Here is a 27,760-nt window from a genome sequence, read left to right on the forward strand (position 1 = left end):
TCCGGAGCGGCGGATTTACATCAGCCGGCCCACTCATTACCATGTTTTATATCCCCCCGCGCTCAGAAAGCATCATGGCAAAGCGGCTCCATCCTCCCCTCCAACAGGGAAGTGAGTGAAGCAGCCTCGCGGAGCAGGTGTCGCGCGGACAGAAACTCCCCCTCCCTCCGACAGCTCCGGACTCCTGGAACTTTATTTATTTATTTAAAAGTTTTCGTTTTTCCTCTCTCTCTCTCTCCCTCTCTCTCTCTCTCCCCCCGTCGTTTAATTGCCCTCCATCCTTCCTCGCGGTGCTTATGTCGTGTTTTTAATGTTCTCCAAAATGGTCTCGAAGCTGACGTCCCTACAGCAGGAGCTCCTCAGCGCCCTGCTGGACTCAGGCGTCACCAAAGACGTCCTGATCCAGGCCCTGGACGACATGGACCCCAGTCCGCCGCCGCAGGGCTTCGGGGTGAAAATGGAGAGCCTGCCCGTGTCCCCCGGCAAGTTGAACGGCGCCGACGCGGACTCCAAGCCCGTCTTCCACACGCTCACCAACGGACACGGCAAGGGCAAGCTGTCCGGGGACGAGGGCTCCGAGGACGGGGACGACTACGACACCCCGCCGATCCTCAAGGAGCTCCAGTCGCTCAACACGGAGGAGGCCGCGGAGCAGCGGGCAGAGGTGGACCGCATGTTGGCGTGAGTTTTATTTATTTATTTATTTTAAGTTTTTAAGGTTCATTTTTTTTTAAAATAAAACGGATAAAATGGCGACCAAACAAAAATCTCACCTTTTTTTTTTTTAAGTTATAGGTTAATTTTGAGGGGTTGAAAACTTAAAATAAACAGAAAAGCAGGCCCCCCGTTCTCCTGAAAAAAATTTCTTTCTTTGTTTACACATTTAAAACAACCCGCCACGCTTTTTTGGTTACTAATTATCCAAATAGATTATTTCTTTACCTTTGGAAAATATCAGCTGAACTAAGATCTATTTATAATTAACTATACTCCACCTCTCGGCGATAAAAAAAAAAAAAAGCCGGCAACAAACAGGAGAAAGCAAACAAGTACTTTCAAGTATAATAATGAATTATTATCATTATTATTATTACTTCCAAATTTTTTTTTATTTTATTTTATTTATAAAGTACCGTCAAGCCACGAATGTTACCTAAAGAGACGCACGATAAAAAAAAATCTTTACGATAAAACACAAATAAAAATTAATAAATAAAGCTATTCAATAAATCTTTCAGTTTTGACTGAAAGAGCGGAATTACACATGAATAAAACCAAACATAACAGTAAAAAAGAAAAAGTTGGAACAATTTTTCAAAAGTTTCAAACCGAGAATCTACACAGCGTTTAAAAAGCTAATCCATTTCAATCAAATAAATCTCTCCTCTCACTTTTGTAAAGCTAATATTTGATGATTTGATCCTTATATAGACATAACTCTTTTTTTTCTTTCTTTTTATTTTTTTTTTACCAATTGGTATCATATAATTAGCTGAATTCGACCGCATTATAAAAAAAATGCTGAAATTGCTGCGTACAGCTGAATCTGGTTTTATAATTACAGTATATTGATACGAATTATATCGCTTTACTTGTAAATCTTTATGTAGCTTAACGCAAATAAATGGCGCGTTCAAGTGCCTTCAGATGACTGGGTTTTTTTGGTTGTTTTTTTTTTTATTTTTGCTTATTGCTACAACACAAACAAACGTGTTTGAAACGAGCAGGATTCGTGGGACAAACATCACAACCAAACCCACGTGTAGTTAAGTTGTTATTAATTTTATTCTATAAATCATCAACTGGAAGACACACAGTGGCGTGTGATTAGAGTGAATGGAGAGATTCTGGTTATTCATTGTCAAAAGTTATAAACTAACATCTCCCCACTTCACCCGCTACACTTTAAGCGCCAGACCTCCACATTCTCCAAAACAAACAGTCGAGAGCAGATCTGCTTTACAGTGGCTGATGTCCGTCTGTCTGTCTGCCGCGGTTACTGTTTGATTACCGGGCGACTATTCCTTACAGAGAGAGTCTGGGAAATCTGAGTCTATACCGGGGCTAATCCGCAGGTGAGAAGATACGATTTAATGTTAAATTAGAAACTTTTTTAAGCAAAACATTATTTTTTTCCCCCGTCTAGATTGAACATATGGGAATTGAATGTGATCTCAGGCTAATATAAAATTGTTGTTTCATGTTATGTCAAGGAATTCTGACAAATATCTGAATTATTTGTGAAGTTATGCCTGATTTTTTGACTCAAAATGTATGTCATAAAGACTGAAAAAATGTGCTTAGGTTCTGTTAGAATGTACGTTTAAAACCTTACGGTGGTATAAGGCAAATTGTCCTAGTTTCTCAACCTCTGTGAATCCACTTGAACTAACCTTTGAAAATATTTACAGCCACTGGAATGTGTGCTTCAGCGATAGACTGACTCATAATGGCTGCAAACTCCTTTCATCATTCTTGCAAAACAAGGAAGCTGTGTTCTTGCAATAATCAAAATGGATGTGTTTTCGAATGTTTTTATTTTTGATCACTATTTTTTTTTATAACAAAAACCTGCGTTTCCACCTTCAATGCCTGAACCGAAGTTTGCTTTCTGCTTGCCAGCGAGGACCCATGGCGGGCGGCTCGTATGATCAAAGGTTACATGCAGCAGCACAACATCCCCCAGCGGGAGGTGGTGGACATCACGGGGCTCAACCAGTCTCACCTCTCCCAGCACCTCAACAAAGGGACGCCCATGAAGACGCAGAAGCGAGCGGCCCTCTACACCTGGTACGTCAGGAAGCAGCGGGAAATTCTTCGACGTAAGTTAATATTTGAGTTTCTCACCGCTTCCAATTTTAGATCCGTGGCCATGCGGCCGTGCGGCTCACATTTAGGCCTGCCACCACCACAAGTTTTGCTGGACGATAAATTGTCCCGGGAATTATTTCGGTAAACGATAATATTGTCATTTGGAGACCGTTTTCAACTGATGTAACAATGCGATATTAACACAAGTATGCAACCTCGAAGATCAGAAAAGCTTTTGTTTTTTTTAACAAACATTTTAACACTGCACCTGGGAAACATTTTAGATGTCTAAAATAAAAAAGCAAAACAACAATAATGAAAATGGATTATGGAGTCTCTGGGACCAAATTTGTATTTCATAAAATGTTACTCGTAAAGCGTGACAAGGGAAAACAGGCAAAAGTGGAAGGTACTGTTAAAGAAAAGTTAAAACTAAATATTTTTTGCCAGGTGTCAAATATTTGCAGTGTTTTTTTCAAAATGGCGGCTTTGGAACTATATTAAAGGGGAGTGACTCTTTAACGTCTCCAACTAGATTATAATCTATCATGCTATTAATTGATTTAATGCTTGTTGTGACAGACCTACTCACCTTAATCTTGCTGGTGTCCAATGAGCTCAAGGTTGCATAAGGTTGTAATAAACACTTGTGCATTCTGGGTAAAAAAAATCTACTTCTATTATAATTAACCGGAGAGATCAACAAAATATGACATGAAGATTAACTGAAGTGATTACAAAGGTGTTATTTGTTTATTAAATGTAAACGAGAATGAATAACATGGGGCAATTCTTCTGATTTAGCACTACCTTGGAAGAAAATGTGAAAATATGTAATACTCTGGGATTTTAATAGATAATATTAGCTGGTCAATTAGTTGGGCTACCTGCTCTGACACAGTCTGCAGTCAGTATCTTAGCAGACATCTTAAACTGCTGCCTGAATAAGATTGATAAATTTTGTTCTTTCTATTGTTCCAAATAATGGCTGTCTTTGATTTTTATGAGAGAAAACATTTATAAACAGTCAGTTTGAGTAAACACGGGTCAGCCATCAGTGGCAACAACAGGCAGGGGAGGGGCAGTGCTGTGTTAAACGTCAAATACCTGGAGAAAGCTGGTTCTCGTAGACTTTGAAACTTTTTGAAACCCTGATTTATCTTAATAAAGTTCCTTCAAATCATTGAATTGAATTGAATTTATTTAGGGACGACACATCATGTCTTCCTTGCTTCAGTGAGGAAGTGGCAGTGCTCCTTTAATTCCCATGCATTACTGGCCTTGTTTGTATAGCTGTTGTAAATATATCTGAACGGACAACTCTGTATTTCAGCTAACCTTAGTGAAAGCAGAGGTGCTAATATGTATATTTTGATATCAATCTCATACCAAGTAAACATAGGACCAGTATCACAGATACTGATTTCTGATACTGATAACTGATACTGATATTTTTGAAGTTTCACATATCAAAATTCTGACATTTAGATTTTTTTTGGTCTTTTTTGTGTTTTGTTCAAACCTATGACAGAATTTGGATAAAGTTTACAGGTGTCTACAAAATGCTTTACATATCATCACCTTCCTAAAATAGTGGCCTCAGTATTTATTTATTTATTTATTGCCAAAATCACTTTTGGCAAAATATAATTTAGGTCATTATTTTAGAACGTAGACAATGTAACAAGTTAATTTGACAAACAGTATCAATAGAAAAACGACAACATGAAACTGTAAAGTGCAAAAGACAAAAGATATTTTGAAAGCAAATGAATACAAAATATTTTTTTATACAGAGTTGAGAGGCTACAAATCAAAAATAAAACTAAAGTATCAATCCAATACTGATACTGACTTGGCATCAATATTTCCAATTATCCGCTATCCGTTAATGACTAAAAATAAAAATAATATATGTATATATATGTATATAAAAACAACACTGGCTTGTAATCAAAATGCGTGGCGTTGCATCAACTGGGAAACAGAGATGAAGAGAAGAGAAAAGCACAGAGTAGCTTCATAGATGTAATGAAAGATGCTGAGACTCAGAGAACCCAGCAGCTGACAGAAGATGTTCAGAGGTTCACATCGTACCTCTCAAATAGTCACAATATCATCTGCTCATGTTACAGTTTTATTTATAAAGATTTGTCTTTAATTAAAAACAGTTTTGAATCGTTAAATTTTCTTTTTCTTTGTGAAACTCAAGAACAGAACTTTATTCTGCTTAAGACTCGTTTGAATGAACTAATGCAGAGTTCACTAATAGTTTTTTTTAATGTCTTCAGTGAAGATGAATAGAAAGGTGTGTAAAGGTGAAAGCCTTGTTTATCCTCTCCAGAATGGGAGGCCATCAACTAGTTATTTTAAACGGGGCTTAAGTGTGACCTAGTTAAGTGTGACCTAGTTCAGATGCACTAAATGATTAAATTAGGTGTAATTAACACTGTTGACAACTTCATGAAGGTTGTACTTAGCATTCATCAGGAATGGGCTCCTGGTCATACCATTAAGTTGAAAGTGCTTTTGAGAGAAAATGTCTGGACAACAAATTTTTCTTCTCGCTGCCTGTCAGCTGGCTGAAAGAAGATTCCTACACTTTTTAGTGTGCAAAAGCTGCACATTGACTTGTTCTTATTTCAAAAAGTCATGCTGTGGAAATTTAATGCACGCCACCTATTAATCTTACTAGCATAACGGCAACTTAATGCTGGGATTGAAAGCTACCACTGTGTGCGGCGCATATCTTCTACTTGTGCTTATGTCTATATATCAAAACCATATAAAAGAAAATTAATGTGACATGTAATATTATTATGCATCCATTTTGCTGTACTCTGCTTCTGATTTTAATGTTTTTTCTGTGTTGATACTGTAAAACCATGAAACAGTGGCATTTCTTAACTCAAAGCAGTGACACTATGAGCTTCTCGTACTGGATTATGTTTAGTATATGCTTACCTTCTGCTATGGACGCTACTATGTATTTTCTCAGGTGGATACAGACACATAGCAGGTGCCATTTCTCACCAGATAACCCGACTCAAATGAAGCAATCACACCTCAGCTCGTTCTCAAAGGGGTGCGCACTGGAGGGTGCATGCCTCTGTTACTGATTTTATCATTTACTAATTCACAAACATCTCTTTAATGCAGAAAACAGTGACTAGAGGTATGTTTTCCGCCATTGATTTGGCACCCGTTCTAGGGTGACGCCCCATTTGCAGCATAAAGTTCTGTTTGTGGCAGTAGCTGTGTTTCAGTTATAAATGTGCGTAAAACTTGGTTGATAGTCTGCTAATGTAAAAAAAAAAAAAAAGCTGTTTCCGTTATTAAGTTTGTTCGTATGATAAGTCATTAAAAAACATTCGGCAACATGATCCTCCAACTACTGCATGTCGCCTTCTTTGTCTTTTTGTCATGACCTGGTGCAAAAAAGTGTTTCCTTTCCAGCTTTGCAAAATACACACATTTTGATACAGCCGAAAAACCACCTCATCCTAGCGCAAAAACGTTTTAGCAAATAATTTGATTTTTTTCCCCCCAAAATCTGCGTGTTTCCATAAAGCAAGTGTATTTCCGTAATTCCTATTTGCGTAATTATACTGTCAATCCAGCTACATCTCTTTGCCCTCTGGTAGCTGAAAAGTCTGCTTATACCCTGGATCGATCATGGCAACAAGTACAATAAAAAGCAATAAATGCTTAAAAAATTTGTTTTGAATGATTTCTCATTATTTTTGCAGAGTTCAACCAGGCCACTCAAGCTTCTATCGGCAGCATGTCAGACAAAGGCAGCCAGGATCCGGCCTTTTTCTACCCGGAGTTCAACATGTCCGGTCCGGGTATGGGTCAGTCGAGCGAAGAGGTTGGCACTGAGCCCCTGAGTAAGAAAATGAGGCGTAACCGTTTCAAATGGGGGCCTGCATCTCAGCAAATCCTGTACCAGGCCTACGAGCGGCAGAAGAACCCCAGCAAGGAGGAGAGGGAGGCTCTGGTGGAGGAGTGCAACAGGTAGAAAAACACAACTCTCCAACGAAAGACTCTGCGGTGCGGCTTTAACATCTTCTACCTCGTTTCCCGCAGAGCCGAGTGTCTTCAGAGAGGCGTCTCCCCTTCCAAAGCTCAGGGACTCGGCTCTAACCTGGTCACCGAAGTGAGAGTTTATAACTGGTTTGCCAACAGACGTAAGGAGGAGGCCTTCAGGCAAAAGCTGGCTATGGACGCCATCACTGCACCGCCGCACGGTATCAACCCACTGCTGTCGCACAGCTCGCCGCATCATCCCCAGACCAGCGTGTCCCCTCCAAGTAAGAGTCCACCCCGGAGATCAGAAACATCTGCTAAAACGGTCAATGCAAACGATTTTTATATTTCGTGACAGAGCAGTCACAAATGTTTTAAAATGTATTTTATGTGATGGACCAGCACAACCTTGGTCTATCGTTGTAAAGTGAGGAGAAAAGCATGGTTTTCAACCATTTCTGCTTGTAAACGTAATCTACATGTGTTCATCCCCCTTTATTCTGATACACCTAGATGAAATCTAGAGGAATCTATTCTGTGAAGCTCTGAACTTTTCACGGAGTTTTGGTCCCCCCAAAAAGAGGATGGAGTAACAGAGCTGTCCATCCAAACTGACAGGTAGGAGAAGCAGAAAAGAAGTCTATAGGTAGACAAAAAAAAACTCTTAAAATCTGGCCTTTATGGAAAAGTCTAAGAAGTCCAGTCTAATGTTTGCCACAAGTCATGTAGGCGACAAGTGGATGAAAGTTGACACCAAACCTTTGGCCAGAGAAACTTAACATTTGAAGTAAACACACCATCCCCCTGGTGTAACATGGTGGTGAGAGCATCATGTTGTGTATGGGGAGGCTTTTCTTCAGCAGGAGCATGTAAGGATGGATAGAGTTAAAAATAAGAGAGTCCTTAAAAAAAATCTGTTGGTCTGCAAAAGACATGAGACTAATTTGGAAAAGTTATATCTCCTTCCAGTTCACAAATCTGTCATGACAGATTAATAAGAATGCTAAAATTCACATAAAATACATCAAAGTTTGTGACAAAATGCAAGGCGACGTATTTGTCCATGTGACATTTTAGTTTCAGTTTCCCTTAGAGCAAAACTTGCCAGAAAAAAAAAAAAGGTTTCCAAGGCAGACTTGATGTGATCAGGGAGCCAGAGAAAGAGAGGCCTGGATGATCAATGACCGCGAGTGAGCTGAGTAAATGCCATTGTTATTCTGATCTTTGAAAACACACTGAGAACAATCCACATTGTACCTGCAATCTCCACTCCAAAGTCAGCATGGAGAGGCATGACACAAAGGGCAGCAATCCTGCGACAGGCCAGGGTCAGGCCAGGGTCAGGGAGGAGTGGGTTGGGGGCAGTTGGGGCGAATGGACAGATCCAGAACACCTCGACGTAGCGCTGCGGTTTCTGTGGCTTCTCCTCTTGCTCCCAGGTTGCAGAACGGGGAGACGCCGCGTGTCGTTGCTCTGACCATTTCACCCCGACCAGATGTTTGCTTTCGGAGTAATTAGTATTGACCAAGCCCACCTTTACGGTATAAAACCAACCTGATAGGGCCGCGCGGAGCTTTATGCCCCCTGCGCCATCACTCACCCACCATAAAAGTGAGATTTGAGAGCCACACTCAGAGCCCATTGTTGTCTTCTCGTGTTCGAACACGAGGCCACCTTTGAAGGGAACACAAACTGTTTGCCTTGGCTTGCTCTTTTACCTTTGGATAAACTGGTCCCACTTGTGGACCGTCTGTTTGCGTTTGTCTTTTTTTTTTTTTTTTCTTGTTGTGGCTCACTTGAACACCTGACCAGGCAATGACCTGAGGCTGCGTCGCGGTGGAAGGGGTCGACAGCGAGGCTGTCCAGCAGAAGGGGAAAGGTTGGTGGTAGACCCACAAAGAGTTGCTTACAAGGTGTCCCGCTGGCATCCCGCCGACACCATCAGCTGTTTTTCAGCGTCAGCTCCAAACTGACAATAGGGTCCCGGCGGGCGGTCTCATTGCGTTGCCAGGGCACGGCCTGTATAATGCGCGCTTAATGGACAATTAAAATCCTTTGCTGCTACATCTCCCGGGCCCTTGATAAGGGGGCTCCTCTGACTTCAACCCTCTATACTCTGCCTCAGCAGGGGCCTCCATTGTCTGTGGTGTATTAGAGGACTGCAGTGACTGTAACATAGGGTTCATTTATCTCAGCCGGGCCTTGCTGTTGAGGCTGGTCGCAGACTCTGAGCAGCAGGAGCTGTCCGCCGAGGTATTGGCTCCTTTCTGGCCAGACAGGACTGATCACCACTTCTTCTTTGCCTGTAGAGAAAGCCAGCTCACCCCTCCACCCTCCTCACCACCACCCCCCACCACTCTTTCCTCCTATGCTCACCTTCAGTCATATGTGAGAGGTCACTCCTGGGTCATTTCAGGCATACTCCTCTCACTCTGGGAGTTTTTATTGATACTGTTTTGCTTCATTGATCAGTCGGTCACAACTGGATGGACGGTCAAACAGTGTGACGTGCATTTTTAGTGGTGAACTTTTTTTCCCTTGCTATAGCAACAGAAACTGATCCTACGGACAGATTAGCTGGCAGCATTCGGCTCCTGTGTGGGATTTACCCTTACTTTTATTCTCCAAATAACATCTACTTCTACTACTATAAGTCTACTACTAAGTCCCATCTTCACATGCATTCAGCTGTGAGGCTAAGTTAAGCTATCAACCAGTGTTTTTACTTTCGCCCTACAAAAAGTGCAAAGACGTCAATGTCTTTTGATGGCCTTGAAAGGACAACCAACATTTGTTTCTGCCAGTTTAGCAGAAAGTATGTGCATCAGTTTGAACTCCCTTGAAACACTGTTTTGTATTCATGTGCAACTATTTTCTGTAAATACTTTTTGGGTTTTTATAACTTTTAGATCCACTTGGCTCCATTAGAATCCACTTTTGACCGTTTTTTTGTGTGTCTGTATGAGAATTTACAGTGAGGTTGTCCAGCAGCTTTGAAGGCACGCAATAGTCAATGAGAAGTTTTTTTAGATACGAAAAGAAGCTTTCAGTTTCCAGTTTTGCATCACATCTTTTCATCCAGAGATATTTCTGTAGATCTTCGTCCCTTTGGGTAACTTTATGTGGAGTAAAGTACAGCTCCAGGGCAAGTATGAATTAATGTTTGGTCCTTTTTTTCGCTAGGTTTGGGCTTTTGGGCAGATTCCACTCTTTTTTGTAAGAATTAAAATTCAATTTAATTCAGTTTGATTTGGTTTGGTTCAGTTTGGTTGTGCTTGGCTTGATTCTATTGTATTGTATGTATTCTGTTCTGTTGCAACAATTTATAACAAAGGTAATCACAATGCAATAAAGGACAGAAACAGGCCTAATTTGTACTCAACCAACTCCAAGTTGGTGCAAATTAACTTTAAATAAATCTTTTATTTTCTTGAGAAATCCAAACATATATTCAGGTTTACATCCAGCTACATATAATCCAGCTCACATCTAATTATGGTACAACATCATCAGCTCAGTTGACTATATAATGTGGATAGGTGAGATGCTGTCAGAACAAGGAGGCCCAGCTGATTTCATTGAGTGTTTCACAATATCTATAGAGAAAAAATGTGCTGTATTTGCTGTATGTGTCCTATTTATTCATACCAGTTCTTTTTGTTGTGCTTTTAAAAACAGTTTTAAGAATACTTTGTTGGATGATATGTTTAGAAATGGAAAAAAGTGAGAATTTTCAGCTTTTACGCATTTAATGAGCAAAGAGTAAGTAAATGTATTTGTTTTAAACCTAAGGTTTAAAAAAACACCTTTTACTGACAGTCAATTATATTTATTTTTCACTTAAGATTATCAGAAAAGTGAAGCTGGGCTGTGGAAGCTGAGTTTTACGTGTCGTTCTGCTCTTTAGAAAAGCAGCAGACTCAGAAGTTCCAGATCGGATACAGTAGTGAGTGGGTGAGTGGGTGAGTGGGTGAGTGGGCTGCCCAGCTTTCTGCTGTCACCCCAGGCTGGCTGAAAACACACATACACACTCAGAAAAGATTGCCCGGCTTTGCACTTTCCTGTGTCGGCTCTCCCAGAGAGCCACAAAGAGTAGACCGGATACGTCCTGCAAAGACCCAGGAGGTCCGTCGTATGCAGCGCCTCCACAATGGCCACAGCCTGGGGTTGGGGACGTGGGCTTTGATATTACACGGGTCACACAGAGAGTGTGGGCCTTTTAAACCGGTCGAAGATCCCGAGCTGCCACTCCCCTTGTGGGATTCTCACCCTCCCCTTGCTCTCAGCGAGCTAGCACAAGTTTTTATTTCTTGTTTGCGCAACTGCACCAAAAACGTAAGATTTTTACAACCCTCAAAGCCACTCAGGAACCTCCGAACAAGATGAGCTTTTCTTTTTTCTTTTTTTAGAAAACTAGCAAGTTTTCACTAGTTGTGAAAACTCAATCTGAGGTTCTCTGCCGCTCAAATTCCTGCCAAATCCAAAGAAACAAAACCGCCCTGAACAGCATCCTTTACTCCCTCTGACACTTAAAGAGGTCGCCCAGCTCCGAGATAACTGACTTTTTATGAGTCCTCCTCCATTGTGTCGCAATGGGGGTCACGAGTCCAATGGACTGCTTTATTGTTCCGCGGCGGTGTTTACAAGGCACGGCGGGTTGTTGTGGGGTTGATAGTATGTCGCAGGAGACAATATGAAGTCTGTCGGCTGAACAAAATGGAGGATAGGTACTTAAGCCCTTGAAATATGGCGCAGCGGCCGTATCTATATTCAAAGTAAGAGCCGGGCACTATCAAAGGCATGGTTGGTTTAAATGTGTTTACTTTTGCTCTGATAGTGAAATGATATGTTTGATACCCTTGGGATGTTTATTTCCCTTTTAAACAGAAACCCTAAGGAGGTTCAGGTTGAGACAGGACGACGTGATGCAGGACAGATTTTAACTATCTAAACTTGATGGTTTTTATGAATAAAAGCTGCCTAAACTGCATCTAACATCAAATCCACAAGCTTTTTCTATCTCAGATCTGTGCAGGCTTGTTTCCATAAGAGAAATCAAGAAATGCATCAGGATAAAAAAGTGTCCAGAAGCCATGATGATGTTACATGTTAAGTTACCAAACTTGGGCGTCAATTCTCAGCCCAATGTCTACTCCAGCGAAGTCTCGCACTTGAATTTGAAGCCTTGAACTGAAGATTAATTTACAGATTTCTCCACTGAGAAGGAGCAAAGGAGAAAGGTTGTCTGAGAGTAGTAGCCTTGAGAGCCACCCATAAATCTAAAACCTCTTTGTCGCAAGCTCATTTGTCTGAATTTACAATAATTAATGGCTTTTAATAATAATAGAAAATTACAATTCTGAAAATATTCATAAATATGTAATTTTTGTTCCATTCCTGCCCAACATTATTACTCTGAAACGGACAGAGACAGCACATCACTGATAAATCCACACATAGGTTTCCTACAACATGCTGTTTGGCATTAAAAGCTAATGCTACTCATGTCAGAGCTGAAAGGAAGCCAAAACAAGCCACCTAAATCATATCACTAGACAACAATAGTCGTTTTGTACAGACAAAACATTTAGAAAAAGAAAAAATCAAACAAGAATGCACATATCTGAACTGATAAACTTTATGCTCACAAACAACCATGTTCTGTGCTAAGGTTGTTTAAGCTATATCTTTACCTTCTCATTTTCCATCGTCTAAATGAGTCAATATTATTGGTGTCAAACACATTATTTATTTCATTACATAGAGACCTGTTCAATGAATTAGAATATTATTGTTAAGCTAATATTAATGATTTTCCACCTGTTAATAAATCACAAAATTTAAAATTAGAATAGTACAGACCAATAAAAAAAAAAAACATTTTTAATATAGAAATATAGCCTTAGTGAAAAGTATATTTAGTACCTGCTGTAAGGTTTTCAATTTTCAAATTTAATCTGACTAATGAGCTTCATTAAACTCTTATTCAGATGTATTAAATATGACTGAATATCCTGGATTTGAACAATAATATGGCAAACTACACACACCGTTGCTCACATCCTGTTCCAATTTCCAGCAGCCTTCATTAGGAAATCAATGCCTCCCTCATTGCTCACCTTTCGTGTCAGTGCCTTTTTTCTTTTCTTTCTTTCTTTTTTTTTTATCTCAAAACCGGCTGTATATCAATACCTGCTGTCATGTCAGACCGACTTCGACTGGGCGCTGCGGCTGTCACACCCGGGTCAGGGACGGAGGGCGCTGTGGGGGAAGATGGGAGATCTGAGTGCAAACAGAGTCTGTCTCTGGATTGTCACTGAGGGAGGGGACGCTCTCCCTGTCCGTGTGAGGCTGAGACCACAGGATAAGAATGTGTTTGACATTGCTTGTAATTGTGTAATGTTTGCTCTGTTGGTATCAGGGGGTGGAGGGCTGGGGGGCTGCATCAGCAAACAGGTATTAGATTGTCAGTTGTGTGTGTGCATGTGGGTGTGTGGGTGTGTGGGTGTGTGTGTGTGGGTGTGCGTGTGTGGGTGTGTGTTGGGGGGTGTAGTGGGGTTGGGTTAGCATTTTTTGAGAGACAGCTAGAAGTCCAGACTTTGGCTTTAGTGTTCGTATTACACATTGTTTCTTTGCAGCGTTGTAAATATGTGAATTCAGTTAATGGTGCAAGTTATCCTTATTTTTACTAGTTTGTGCGACAAACTTTATTTTTCTTCTTCCATCTTGTCTTAATAATCCCAGAAGCGATCATATTTAACTTCCACATACATTACCTTGCAAAGGTTTCCATAGCCCTTGAACTAGGGCTGGACGATATGGCTGAAAACTTATCACAATATAATCATTTGATATCAGTCGATGTTAATAATTGTCAGTATCAATAATTATTGATTAGTTTTGTGTTTTAAATATCTCAAATACTGCCAAACTGGTAATGTGACCTTTCCTGTTTAATCCAGTTTTCTTTCAACGCTGTGGTTTTAATTTCTGAGCAGCTGTGAGACACGGTGGGAAAACCTGAAACTGCTGCTGCACAAGTTACTCAACAGGCAGTTGCTAGGTAACCAAAAAGTGAATGAGTTAGTCGATGTCACCGACGTTGAGTAGCTAGCCGTGAGAGGTTGAGCGGCTAAAGCATTTCCTCTGCCTACATCACCCAGAATGCTGTGCGATTCTGGATCAGGGTTCAGTGACTATTCTACATACTGAATATTGATCACATGTCTATCGCAATATATATTGTTGTTGATTTATTGTTCAGCCCTACCTTGAACTGTTCTACATTTTGACACATTATAAATGTATTTTATGTGAAATCATCACAAAATCGTGTATAATTAAAACCTGGAAGGAGAATGATGCTTTCAACATGCCATGCATTTGTGTTCAACCTCAATGAGGCAAAACTTTGTTGAGCCACCTTTAATGCAAATTAGATTAAATCAGATATAACAAGTCTTACCTCATATTCACAGCTAGATTTAGGGCTGTACTTTGACTAGGGCATTCTAGCACATGAGTATAGTTTGATCTAAATCTGCTTGTAGGGTCATTGTCCTGCCAGAAGGTGAACTCTGCCCCAGTCTCACATCTGGCCCACCGTAACCTTTTATGCAGCCCTTTAGACTCCAGAGAGCCGCATAAATAAAACCTTCAAGATAACAGTTGTGTTCTTAGATTTTATTTTATCAGTCAAATCAGAGCAGCTTTTTATCGATCTACTGCCAAATTACATCACTACGTTCAATATTATTTAATTAAAAAATAATAATAATTCAGCTTCACATTGAATTATAATGTTATTCCCTCCTCAAAAGCATAGTTCAGCTTCCGCCTCACCCCTCCACCACTCCTTCCCCACTCAGCTCCTCCAGAATAGCGGCAGCAGCAATTAGCAAGCATCTGGTGGAACTGAGCATCGGCTGAGCTTATCATGCGGACGACCTCTCAAAAAAATGTGCCTTTAGTTTAAAAAAATTTAAAGGTTTGATGGATGAAAACTGTTGTGGTGAGGTGCTGAAGGCGGAGTGTTGGATAGAGCAGGAGCTTCTTAAAGAGACAGAGCCCAATTTCAAGGTGTTAAATTGCAAAGTCAGATTTCTTTCAAGTCATGTTTAACATGTTTATAACAACTGAAGGTAACATAGTCACGTGACTGTGCTATAAAATGGCACAATGTTCCTGGAAAGCACACAATACTGCCCCTTTCAGAAGAACTCATCGAACGGAGAGACAGCTATTTATTAATAGAGTACTTTTATCAATACATAGGGTACTTTTATTAATATATACGTCCACAATTGGCTTTTTAAGGACATTCATAATCCAGATGTGGCTTAAAATATAAATGAGTTGGACACCCCGACTTAGAGAAAAGTGTAAATTGGACTTTGGATGCATCTTTTCCAACAATGGCTTCTTTTAGCCCAGATTTAAGAAGAGTGTGATTAGTAGTTGCCATGTCAACAGCGTCTCCCCCCCACCCGAGTTATTCCTGACCTGTCTGTTGATCTTCACGATGCTGTTTGTTCACTAATGTTTTCTGGTTAAACAACACAGCTGGATTTGCACCAGGATATAATGACACACAAATTGACAGATTTTTATTTCAATGATTCCTGCTAACGTTTGGTTGTTCTGGGAGTGAACAAATGGAAATGAATACAAAAGTACGGCAAACTTTTCAGATCCTTTCTGTGGAAAAAATTGAAAATGATGTTCACATATCTTTCTGCTTCACAATTCTGCCTTAATTTGTGTTGCTCCAAATCCAAAGTAAATCACAATTTTTTTTTTTTTTTGCTGTTTGTTGTTGTAAAATGAGAAAACGTGAAATACCTAGAGGGCTTGGGAACACTTAGCAACCTTTACACTGAATGTTAGCATTTCCTAAACCGCAGGTGAACCTTTGAACTGACGTAATGAAGCACATCATCATCAGCAGCAGCAGCGACTGTGTGCTAATCATGGAGTCTACTGGAAGTTGTGGTCTTGTGAGTGCATGCGCACAGAGAATGGCCTTGGCTTAGCTGCGTAGATAGCAGCAGTGGACAGGTCAGTCAGTGTGCGTGTGTGGGTGTGGGGGCGTGCGCGTGTGTGTGTGTTTGTTTGCTTTGTCCTACCCGGTCTGAGTCAAAGAGCAGCACAGCGTGGCTGCAGCTGTAACCCTCTTTCTTCCATCACGTGATCCACGCATCATGAGAGTATCCTGCAGGGTGCGTGTAGCTGTGTTTCCATCAACCATAAAATTGCATAAATTGAAATTATGAAAATAAATTTGCTTAATGGAAACACACCAATTAAAAAAAAAAAAACTCGATAAGTTTTTGCACCAGGATGCCCTGGTTTTTCAGTCATATGGAAACACTTTTTTTTTTTACATTACACGAGTCACATGATCAACTACTACTGGCAAAAACGACAAAGAGGATGACAGGACGTAGGAGGATGATGGTTTGTTTTTGTTGAGGGTTTTTTCCGGTCAATGTGCCGCTTGCGCCACCATAAAATGTTGTTTGTCATTCAAATGTGTTGGATCCATAGCTCTTCTGTGAAAATGCAGCGTTCTTAGCTGCTCTCAGGGTTGTTGTCGCTCCAACACCTGAATAAGACGCCGATGTCTCCTCTGAAAGAAGATGAGCTCTAACGCCAAGGCTAAGTTATGAATATATCTCATGTAACTGTTTACATCCATCGCTGGCACAATTTTTATTGACTCAACGCATGAACAAGCTTATTCACATGTGATTTTAATTCCATTTCATACTTAATGGAAATATTGCAAATGAGAATTTGTTGGGGGGGGTTGACACTAGCAGAATATCGACAAAGATTTCCACACATTTGTAATGGATTTTGTGTGTGTGTGTTTCTCTCTCCTGCCAGTGCGTTACAGCCAAGGCCCCGGCGAAGTCTCCTCCTCCACCGCCATCAGTCACCACAGCAGCAGCAGCCAGTCGGTGCTGCAGCAGGTGTCCCCGGGAGGACTGGACCACAGCCACAGCCTGCTGTCGCCCGACGCCAAGATGGTGAGTGAGCACACCTGGACCCTCCCTCCGTGGCCGCAGATTAGATAAGGCATGGTGTGCGTTCAGCGGAAACCCTGAGTCCTGCTCTCCCATGGACCCTACGCCAACAATTCTCACATTGTGCAGCTCTGTTTGAGCGGCAGCGTCCTAGCAGGCAGCCTTCACCTGAGCAGACAGGCAGGCACGCTGGTCACTCTGCCAACAAACCTCACAATGAAACGTTCTGTTCTTATTGATTAAACGGCAAGCAAAGAGAAGCCAAAGGTGGAGGAATGACAGCACCATTTGATTGTGCCCGATAATCTGCCGTCGTATGTTTTTTTTTGTAATAACATGCTTTAAAAACATCCCTAATTTTATTTTACCTTGCTCATGAGAAGACAAACTTTTTAATGACCTTTCAAAGTGGTCTTGACCAACAAGTGGTTCAGGATTTCTGAAGAGCTTCCAGACTTTTCCTGTGGACTTTAGTAGCTTTTTTACACATTTAGATCCAGTCTTTCATCTGACCGTGACAGCGTGCTTACAAAAAAAAGAATAAAAACTGACCCAGAAAAGGAGAAGAAGGAGTTTCAGGTGAAGACTAATATCTGCAAGCATTGGTTGATGTAATATCCATAAGGTAGATGTAGGTGTGCTGTGATTCAAAGTCATGAAGGAGTTCAACTCAGAGTCCACAGCAAAATTTGCCAAGGGAGAAAATAAAGAATATTCTATTCTATTCATGATAACTCTGAGTAAAATGTAATATTTTTTGTGTTTGGTGGCTATGCTACCTGACCGTAGCATCCACTGTGTGGAAGGAGCTGCAGTGTAGCAGAGAGAAAGGGAGCAAGTGTGAACAGCATGTACATGAGATTGATTGACAGCGCTAAGCTCCTCCTCGTGGCTCTGATTGAATGTTTCTGACCAGGAGTGGTGTATTTCTGCAGATGGCAGTGGCACCACATTGAGCTAATTTCTTTTTGATTTTTACAGATTATCTGTCTCATGTTATATCGTCAGAACAGTGACAGTTTTAACTGTAAAAAACTTATTGATTATAAAAGTTACTGCAACTTTAAGAAAGATGGAAGATCTGAGGTAACATCTGAGAAACCCAGCATCTTTATCGTTTTCCAAAACTTCAGTCCTTGGGAATAACTTTGTTCCTAGAATACTATAACCTAAAGTCTGAAACAGTTTTTGTGCTCTTCAAAAATCAGTCTAAAAGAGAGCAAATTGTGTCTTAGTGACACGCCTAGAGTTCATCTTAAAACTGATCAACTGTGTAAGTGTAGACATTTCTTCATTTCTTGTGATTTGGAGCCACTTCTTGCCGGAATGATTCATGGATCGACGTCAGGCTGCAAACAAATAATCGCACCCGGAAAAACAAAGCAAAAAAAAACAAAACAAGCATTCCTCTGTCACTTTCAGATATCGAGTGGAAAAGCTGAAAAAAATCCAATCCATCAGACCCAAACAAGTCTATCTCAGACTTTAAATTGTTGGCCTGTGTTTGAGCTGACCTAACTTCCCTGTTAGGACACTTCCGCCTTTCCGACTCGGTTTCTGTGAAACGAGTGCCAACATTGTGCCGTGATGGTCTGTTGGTTTGTTTTTTTTTTGTCCCCTTGTGGTTGTGAAATGAGCCATATTCAAATGAATGAAACCCCAGTGCAGAGGAGGATCCAGTAAGCCCACTGAACCGTTTGCTCTCATATCTGTTTCTTTACAGTTTTTCTTTTTTGTTTATGACGTCCTCTCGTGCGTCGCGTTTGAGCGGTTTACACGAGAGAAATGTTGGACAAAAGAATCCAAACTGAGTCAACATTCTGAACCCGCTGTTTGCTCAGCAGGCAACATCTGGCTCGCTTTGAACGTGGATTTACACAGGAAGACGCTCGGCCTCTCTTCGCTGAGTGCCGCGTTCAGCTGAAAGTAAATAACGCAGCAGTAAAAGCTTGATTTCATTTCCCTCGTCTCCCCTCCGCAGATTTCAGGCTCGGGCGGAGGACTTCCTCCGGTCAGCACGCTGACCAACATCCACAGTTCCCACCACAGCCACCAGCAGCCGCAGAACCTGCTAATGCCTCTGACAGGAGTCATGGCGATAGCGCAGAGTAAGTCTCGCAGAAAAAGAGCCGTCCGTCCGGAAACGGTCTCCTGGATCTAACGGCAGGTGTTTCTGGTCAGGTTTGAGCACGTCGCAGGCCCAGACGGTGCCGGTGATCAACAGCGTGGCGGGGAGCCTCGCCGCTCTCCAGCCGGTGCAGTTCTCCCAGCAGCTCCACAGCCCCCACCAGCCGAGCCTGATGCAGCAGTCGCCCAGCCACATGAGCCAGCAGCCCTTCATGGCCACCGTCACACACTCTCACAGTCAGTAACTCTGCTCTCTTCATGCCTACCTGTTAAATCATCCTTGCTAATTCATTGTTGTTGTTTTTTTTGTTTTTTTGTTTTTTACGGCAGGTGACTTCTAGCACTATTAGCTTGTGCTGAGTTGGTTGAAATTCAAAGCAGAACCCATAAAATTGTATCAATGGTGACTTCCGCTCCGGGTTTTATAGTTCATAAAGTTGTAGCTTCTCCTTTTCACTCCAGGTTGCTACGGCGGTGTGTAGATGGTAGATAGAAAAAAGAAATTAAAGTAGAGGAGTAAATTTTAACCCAAAAATGTTTTTTACCTCTAACTTAAAAATGTTTTTGAACAAACAAGGAAAAATGTTCAACTTTACAAACGAGGAGTTTGAAAAGTTGAAAATTTGGTACAAAACAATTCAGATAATCGACTTTCTGAAATTTTCTGAATTTAGGAAGTTGAAAATATTTCTAGTGCTGGCAATCACGAGGATGATTGACAACGGTAAAACCCCTCCCCCTGGCTCTGATTGGTTGTTTCTGACGGAGCGTTGTATTTGTTCAGATGACATCAGGACCACATGGAGGAAGGCAGAGGAACTCAAGTTTTTCACAGATGATCTATATATTGACATTAGTACTGTTACAACATAATGACAATTTTAACAAATATGTAAAAACCATATAAAAGTTGCATACCGCTGCTTTATCAAGAACAATTGAAACAAACTGTAAAGGGGAAAGCATCTGCTGTACATTCAGGCCCATTTTATTGTGTAAGACTGTGGTGTAAGGAGCCACATATGGCACCGGAGCCACGGGTTGAAGACCCCTGATGGTTTGACACTGATACTGAATATGTTAAAGGGATAGTTCAGATTTTTTTGGGCCAAAAATGTACTTTTCTCAACAGCTAATCTCTTTTTCATTAAGGTCAAGACGCCAAGAAATGTCGATAACATTTTGATTGGCAATAACCTCCAAAATAAATTAAAAAATCTTACGAGACCATATATTTAAAAACAAATCCTACAAATTACATAGTTCTGGCATGGCTCTGTCAAAGAAAATGTAAATATTTCTGCAAATAGAAGCTGGATTTCACACATTTCATGGGTTAAAACTGACATTTTCTTCTTCTTTCTTTTTTCTCTCTCATGCAGTGTATTCGCACAAACAAGAGCCCCCGCAGTACTCTCACCCGTCCCGTTTCCCCTCATCCATGGTCACAGACGCCAACAGCATCAGCACCCTCAGCTCCATGTCCTCCAGCAAGACGGTGAGTCCCCCAAACCTCCCATCACGCCTCTCAGACCGCAGTTATCTCTCTGATTCTCATTCTGATTGCATTAGAATCAGAGCTAAATTTGCTGCATATTCCTTTTAAAAACATCATCCTTAAATACACCCCACAGCAGGAAGTAGACACAGCCAGGTAGAAAGAGAGAGAGAGAGACTGTGTGTGTGTGTCATGATTTTCTGTTGACTTGTTTAATTCCTTGTCGTGTTAGGACGCTCCTGTAAACAAGATGGTGCAACTCGGGGGTATCTCCTGGGTAAATACTTTACTTTATCAGTTCAGCTTTAATGAGTGAAATCCAACTCAAAGCCAATCACTTTTCAGCCCAGGGTGTGTAGCCGTGCACACTAACCCTTTCCACTTCCTGTTCGGGGCTGATGCTCAGACAGTCCCAGACCAAACAGACTAGATGGATGCATGGGTGGGACACTCTCATCACCATTCCCGTTTCCTCTCAAACAGCTGTCCAATCAGTCTCTGCCTCTCCTCCACTTTCATCTTCACCGCTGCTGCCATCAGGAAATGAAGAGCTGTTAATCACAGCTCTGCTTCCCTGCGTGCTTACAGTGTGGCTGCAGGTGAAATGAAGTGAGTGGAGGAGGGCGGCGGTGAAGTTTTTCTTCTTCTTCTTGTTCCTTTTGGTAATTACGCCGCTTCCTCTTTCCTACTTCTCCCTGCTCTCTTGTGATCGCTCTAGCCTGAAATGTTGTCCACGGTGTGTTAACATGCTCAATTTCCCACGCTGAAGCAGAGCGCTCGCTCTCCACTGACTGATGATGATGAGGATGATGATGGCAGCACGGAGAGTTGGTGCTGTTCTTCTTTTTTGTGAAAGATTCATAAAACGTGATGTGTCGCTCAGAGCATTTTTGGAAGGACAGTAAACAGAGACCAGGACGTTTAGTTAAAATAAAATGACCCAAAATGTAATTTAACTTATTTTTTAAAGTTGTGAATAAAAACCTCACATATACTAAAAAAAAAGAAAATGGAGCTCCAAATTAAAAAATTGTGCTGATTTGTGACAATTCATTGAATGAATTTTGATTCTTACGTTGGTTTAACTTGACAACTTAATAAATAAACTTAGATCAACTTAATTTGATTACTTATGACCAAGTAACACAATGTATTTAAGTTGGATCACCTGTTCTCTTTTTGTAGTGTGCCTGAAGTGACATTTAGTGTTATTCTGCTGTTTTATTGAAATCTCCAAAATCACAAATTACAAATATTTCATTAGACTTTTAAAATTTTAAGTTTAACGCTGTATATTGTTATCAGAAATACCTTCAAACTGTGATGCCGTACTTTCAAATATCACACAAAAAAATTATAAAACTATTTAAAAAATGCCTTTGATACACACTATAAAAAACATTGGAAAAAAAAAAAACATTACGAACAATTATATCTAGTAAGTACAACACATGCAGTATAGTACTGTTGTATTGTACTGAATTATTGTCATACATTTACTATAAAACAGTACAGTGCAATGTTATATTATGTTGTAGTGTACTTTTTTGTATTGTATGTTGAGTGTACTGCACTGGAAAGCCCCGACATACTGAACTGTATTATATTCTAGAATACAATACTATGCAGTACTGTATTGTAAAATATAACATGTTGACAGGATAACACTATAGCATAGAAACTATACCTTTATACTATCCTATAAAGTATTGTCGATATTGTATTATGTCACATAGCACAGTATAATTTTACAATATAAAAAATATGTAAGCAAATCTTTTTCCTTTTCCAGTGATGTGGCCATGGTCTCCCCTCGACCCCCTTTGGGGCCACCACTGACTATTATGCAAAAGTCCCAAGAAATAATACAAATAGTATAAAGATGTATCTAAAAATAAACTAATTAAATAACTAATAAGTACCTCGAACTGGTTAAAATGTTTGTTATAGAATTAAAATTCTATTAAATTTCTAAATTAAAAAAATGACCCTGTGAGTTTTAGATTAGATGCTTAATTCAGTCATTTAAAAAAAAAAAGTATTGTATGTGAAACATTTTCAGACAATTGAAATTAACTTAAAATCTACGTAAGTAGCTAATTTTTACACTTTTCTTTAGCGAATTAGAACCAAAAAGACCATTAAAAAAAAAGAGCTTCAGAAATCTTTGCTTCCTGCTTTCAGCATTATTGCATGTTATTTATTGAACAATCACCAGAAAAGTCAGGGATTTACTTATCAGGAAGTGATTTGGGCCGAACCTCCTTTTCATTAAACGAGCCGGGCTTTATAGCACCCAGTATTTACCCGCAGCCCTCCGCTTGGAGTGCACGCCGCGTCTAATGACTCAGGTGTTGGCTGCAGGTCAGCTTTTATCAGGTGAGGCTGTTTGCCGGCCGCGGGGTCACGCCGGGGTCAGCCGTCTCCATGGAGAGGCAGGTGAAAAGTAAATCCCTCAAACAGTCCTGAAGGGGGAGAGAGAGTGGAAACAGGCTTGTCAGAGCCAAGGGGAAGAGGAATGGGGAATGTATTTGGTCAGGTGTGGCAGGCTCAGGTGGGAGGGCTGTTTAAGGTAAAAGCAGGAAAACTCAACGGCATGTCAGAATTATGACTTTTTCCAATAATGAAAAACATGACGAAAAATGAAAAAACTGTTTCACAGTTTACCAAACAGATTTTTGATGAGTAAAGCTAACTTTTTTGGTTGATGTGTATGTAAACGTCGCCTTCAGCTATGATTATCTCTTTCACTTCTTCGTCCTCTACAGGTTTAACATAATAAAAACAATACTTTTCTAACAACACAGTCAAGTTTTTAGCTAAATAAACTGAAACATGAATCCTCTTGAAATCCATTTTAAAAAGCTTTGTTTGGCTAACATAGACAGTACGATGCCATGAAACGATGCGCAACAGATGTTCTCTGCTTATGCTTAAGATTCAATGAGAAAACTGATGCTAAACTGTTGATGAAGAAAAAGTGCAGCATCAAATAAATTATGATTTTCCCTGTTCTTCCATCTTTCTCCCTTTTTATAGTGGCAAGATCAACTTTGGTCCTCGTTTAGTCATAATTCTCGCACTTATGATTGTTCTTAACGTAGTGACTTTGTACATTATCAAGTTTAATTGAACAGCACTTTGGCTGATCCACAACCTAAACGACAGGATCTCTTATCTTTCCTATTTTGAAGAGTTAGACCAAGAAGAATGGGCCATATTTACAGCTGGAGCATAAATATGATAGTGTCACATCATATTTATGCTCCAGCTAAACAGGAAGCATGGAGTACTTATTAACCTACAGTCTCTGGTTAACTTAAAAAAACATTACAGATGCTTTTATCATGTTTACGTTAACCTTTAACCGCACGACTACGGCTGTGAATTACAGGGGATTTTATGAAAACATTTGCTCTCAATGCATTTTTTTTGTGCAAAACAAACATGTTGTGTGTCTGAGTTTATGCTGCTTAAATGAATGTTGGCTTTATTTTTAAAGGGCTTTTCATACACTTTTATCAGGTGTGCTAATACATGTAAGAGGATGCTGTTTATTCCAGCTTTTAACTCTTAACGCCAAATATATTTGAGCCATATGATATAAATTCAGTCATATTTTACAGAAATTAAAAGTCTTTCAGAGGACAGAAACAAGTGAGGAGGATAATTATTCTTTACTTCCCTCTTATGCAATTAAATGCAATATTGTTATTATTATTATTGAGAATAAGACAGTTTATAACACGATGCATCTCGTAAAACTTCAAGGAATCAAATAACTTTATTGTTATACCAGCTCCCATTTATGTTTATGGTATGGAACTCAGACTCAGGTCACAGTTTAAGAAGCCTAATAAATAACTGAATTAATCAATCACCATCATCATCGTCATCATCACTATTGTCATTGTTGTCATCAACTTTATTTATAAAACACTTTTGAAACACCAGCCACAGTTGAAACAAGTGCTGAACATTAGAGATAAATCAGACAAATTAAAGCATAAAAATAAAAGAACAAAGCTGTAATAAATTACAAACTAAGTTCAAAACACAATAAAACAACACAGTTACATAAATAAGATCAATACAAATAAAAGTTAAGTAAAAGCGAGTCTCATTTGGGTTGAAGGCCAATGAGTAAATTTAAGATTTCAGAGGGATTTTAAAATTGGACAGTGAATAAATAAATATAAAGTGAAATGAAGCTCAAATTGGGTTGTAGCTAAATGCTACAAACGCAAGACATAGTCCATAATATTGCACAAATAAATAAATAAAATATTACATTTCAAATAAAATTTGAACCACTAATCACAAAAAACCAACTGAATAATGATAATCATCCTCATGTTTCTCACTATGTTTGCTGCCATCTTGTGGGCACGTGTGGATGCGGCAGAACGAGAAGCGCAGCTGAAACTCATTATTTCTGCCTTATTTAGTTATTATTTCTCCACTCTGTTTATGCTGTACTTTTAAATTGTAGGTTATAATTGAGCTGATTTTATTTGACTGTTTGGTTTGTTCGTGGAGCTGGAAGTAACGGAGTGAAGTGACCTCGTGAAACGATGACAAGACCGTAGTAAACCCCCGACAGCCAAACTGATCGCCTACTATGGAATATACCCAGAATGCACCTGTGTTGAATGTAACGCAGGTTTTTACTTTGCCTGACTTCTTCTCTGCTTTTCTTTCCCAGTGTCCTCTTCCAGCTTGGTGAGAGCGGCCAACCGACCTCCCAGCTGCCCGGCAACCGGAGCGCATTTTTCCACCCTCTCGCCGAGGTTAGCATGACAACCGCTAATGGCCCGCAGGCGCGCGCGCGCGCTGGACAACAAGCTGGTCAACAAACACGGAGGGGAGGGGGTGGGGGGAAGGGGGACCGAGTCTGCCGCGCATGAATGATCAACAAGGATGTTAATGATTCAAACTCAAATCTTAGAAAACAGTATTCGGTTTAAAGAAGAAAAGAAAAAAGTCATCCCAAGTTGTCACGTAAAGGAACAAAAGCACCAGAATGAACTATTTTGAGGACCTTAATGGAGGGATTTGGGGTGACGTCAAGACATTAAAGACAGAGAGGACGAGGGGGACACCTTGTCTGCACGTGTGACAATCACAACGACCGCTATTGATCTCGTGCATACATTTCTTACTGTTTTTTTTTTTTAAAGGAGTCTTCCATGTTTTTATCTGTCCACATTCAGTTTACTGTACCGCAAATGATCGCCTGAAGTCGTTCCTTGTGTATACTGTGATTCGAAAAGACTTTGACAATCTCAAAAGGACTATGCAATGCTTTGTATAACTGGATTCTGCACAAAACTCCACACACTTGAGGCCGGAAAAGGAATATGCACTATACAGCTGTTGTAAACTGTTGATAAAATAGCAAAACAAAAAAAAAGTAGATTTGTAACGAATGCGCCAAACTGATTTAGGGTTGTTGTTTTTTTTTTTGTTTTGAGGGAAATTACTCTTTTTTTTCCTTTTTTTTTTTATCCTTTGAACGCGGGCGCGCAGCCCTTCCCTTTCCACGGAAACCGTCCGGCTCTTGTTTGCTACCAGGCTCAGGTGAATTTAAGGAATGGGACTCGCCCCTCCACTCGGACTTTTATCTCCTCTCCCACTTCCTGCTAGCGATGTAAAACAGGACAAATATTGTTAATAACTCCTCGTCATGAATCACGGCTCGCCGTTAAGTAGCCCTCCCCCTCCCGCCGGGGAAGAATGAAAAACATCGACAGGTATTCATAAACATGAAAAGAGCGGCGGTGTTGTGACAGCCGCGGCGCAAAGATCGCGCGGGAATGCGTGGAATCTGCGAGGCGCGCGCAAATGAACGCCTAGAATGACAGTATTAAGGCGTGTTCAGCGTTCATGTCCAGACCATTGATCAAGTGCGACTCGTCGCGCGTGGACGCACCCAGTCTCCAGCTCATATTATTAGGTCATCGTGTAGTCGTTTTATGTGACTGTTATCGGCATACAAGACATGATTCCTCTTTCTCTCTCTCTCTCCTCTTATTGTATTATTTTTGTACAAAATTGAAATCAATCGTAAATCATTATTTATACTTCCTGAGAAAATATTGGTATTTGAAGTAAAAAGTTTTTTTTTCTAAAAATAATACATGTGTGGTTATTGTTTTGCGTGTTCAGTGAGCGTATTTTATGTTTATTGGTGTGTGATTAAATGTCTTTGATCGTAATATTTTTTTATTATATTTGTAAAAAAAAACAAAAAAAAAACATCAGTAGAAGATCAATATTGTCCAAACTTTTTTACCCACCTGAGCCCAAAACTGGCAAATCTAAACTAGTGGCCACAAAATTAATTTATTTAAAAAGTCAAATGAGATTTTTTGTGACATTTTTGTTTAATATTTACTTGTACCATAATATCCTTAAAGAGGCTTCGGACTGCTGCCTCATTAAAAGAAAAGCAGACAACTTCCAGATTTTGGAGGTTATTTCTTTTCTATTTCGTTGGCCAAATTTTTACCGTTCAAAATTATTTCAAGGGCCGCAAATGGCCCCTGAGCCCCACTTTGAACACCCATGTTCCTCAAACATGCATGAAAGAATGAAGTCAACACTCCAGGTATGTCTATACTCAGGGAGTAACTTTATAACATGATTATAAATCTCAAAAAGTTGATTTTAGATTATACAGCTCCTTTAACAAATACGTAAAGAAAAAAAACCTATTTTTATAAAAATGACCTATTGCAGCTTTAAGCTGCATTTGACTTATTATTGATTTATTGCTCTAATTCAGACACTTTTTGTTGTCAGTTCCTTATGTGTGATTATTGTTTTTGCATGTTTAGTGAGCACTACAGTGACCTACAGAATCGGTTCTCGCCTGTAAAAACTTCAGAAGCGAAGAAGTGCCAATATTGTCCTCCTGAATCGTTTTAACACTCACTTCTGTTTCACTTTAAGCAAAAATATTTTATGCATAGAGTGATCTGTTTTCAGATCCTGCAGTGTTGTGATTCATATGACCCACATTTGGTGGAGCCGGACCCTGCAAGCGTGGCTCCCCGCTGACGAAAGCCTTGTAATCCTCTGACGTTGCTCCATTTGCTTTTCAATGAGGCCTTTGATTTCGAGTCCCGGGAAGCCAGTAAAGTTCTGACTTAGACTCTTTCATTTCAAGAGACACTAAAATACAAGAGGGTTTGTTTGCATCTGTTGAATTTCTAAACACTCCACCTGATCCATCATTAAGGCCTGAATACAAACTTAATTCATT

At 40.2% G+C, this 27,760-nt stretch overlaps 1 protein-coding gene across 2 annotated transcripts; it reads left to right on the top strand.

Moving 5' to 3' along the window:
* Positions 1–26,630, top strand: hnf1ba (HNF1 homeobox Ba). 2 transcript variants are annotated; one of them, XM_032546220.1, is made up of 10 exons: positions 1–681; positions 2,623–2,822; positions 6,561–6,828; positions 6,901–7,124; positions 16,729–16,871; positions 18,850–18,976; positions 19,050–19,232; positions 20,378–20,493; positions 20,726–20,770; positions 25,199–26,630. In XM_032546220.1, exons 1-10 carry the CDS (start codon positions 311–313, stop codon positions 25,217–25,219), a joined length of 1,698 nt encoding a protein of 565 aa, XP_032402111.1. In that variant the 5' UTR covers positions 1–310; the 3' UTR covers positions 25,220–26,630. The 2 variants fall into 2 exon arrangements, with proteins under 2 accessions (XP_032402111.1, XP_032402112.1); XM_032546221.1 differs by lacking the exon at positions 20,726–20,770.
* The last annotated feature ends 1,130 nt before the right edge of the window (positions 26,631–27,760 follow it).

The sequence above is a fragment of the Xiphophorus hellerii genome, chromosome 18, assembly GCF_003331165.1.
Source record: "Xiphophorus hellerii strain 12219 chromosome 18, Xiphophorus_hellerii-4.1, whole genome shotgun sequence".
In the NCBI taxonomy this organism is placed as follows: Eukaryota; Metazoa; Chordata; class Actinopteri; order Cyprinodontiformes; family Poeciliidae; genus Xiphophorus; species Xiphophorus hellerii.

Coding starts and splice junctions, on each gene's coding strand:
- hnf1ba (XM_032546220.1), top strand. CDS start 311: ATGTTCTCCAAAATGGTCTCGAAGCTGACGTCCCTACAGCAGGAGCTC. Junction 2,823..6,560: donor GCAGCGGGAAATTCTTCGAC/GTAAGTTAATAT, acceptor TTATTTTTGCAG/AGTTCAACCAGGCCACTCAA. Junction 16,872..18,849: donor TGTCGCCCGACGCCAAGATG/GTGAGTGAGCAC, acceptor TCCCCTCCGCAG/ATTTCAGGCTCGGGCGGAGG.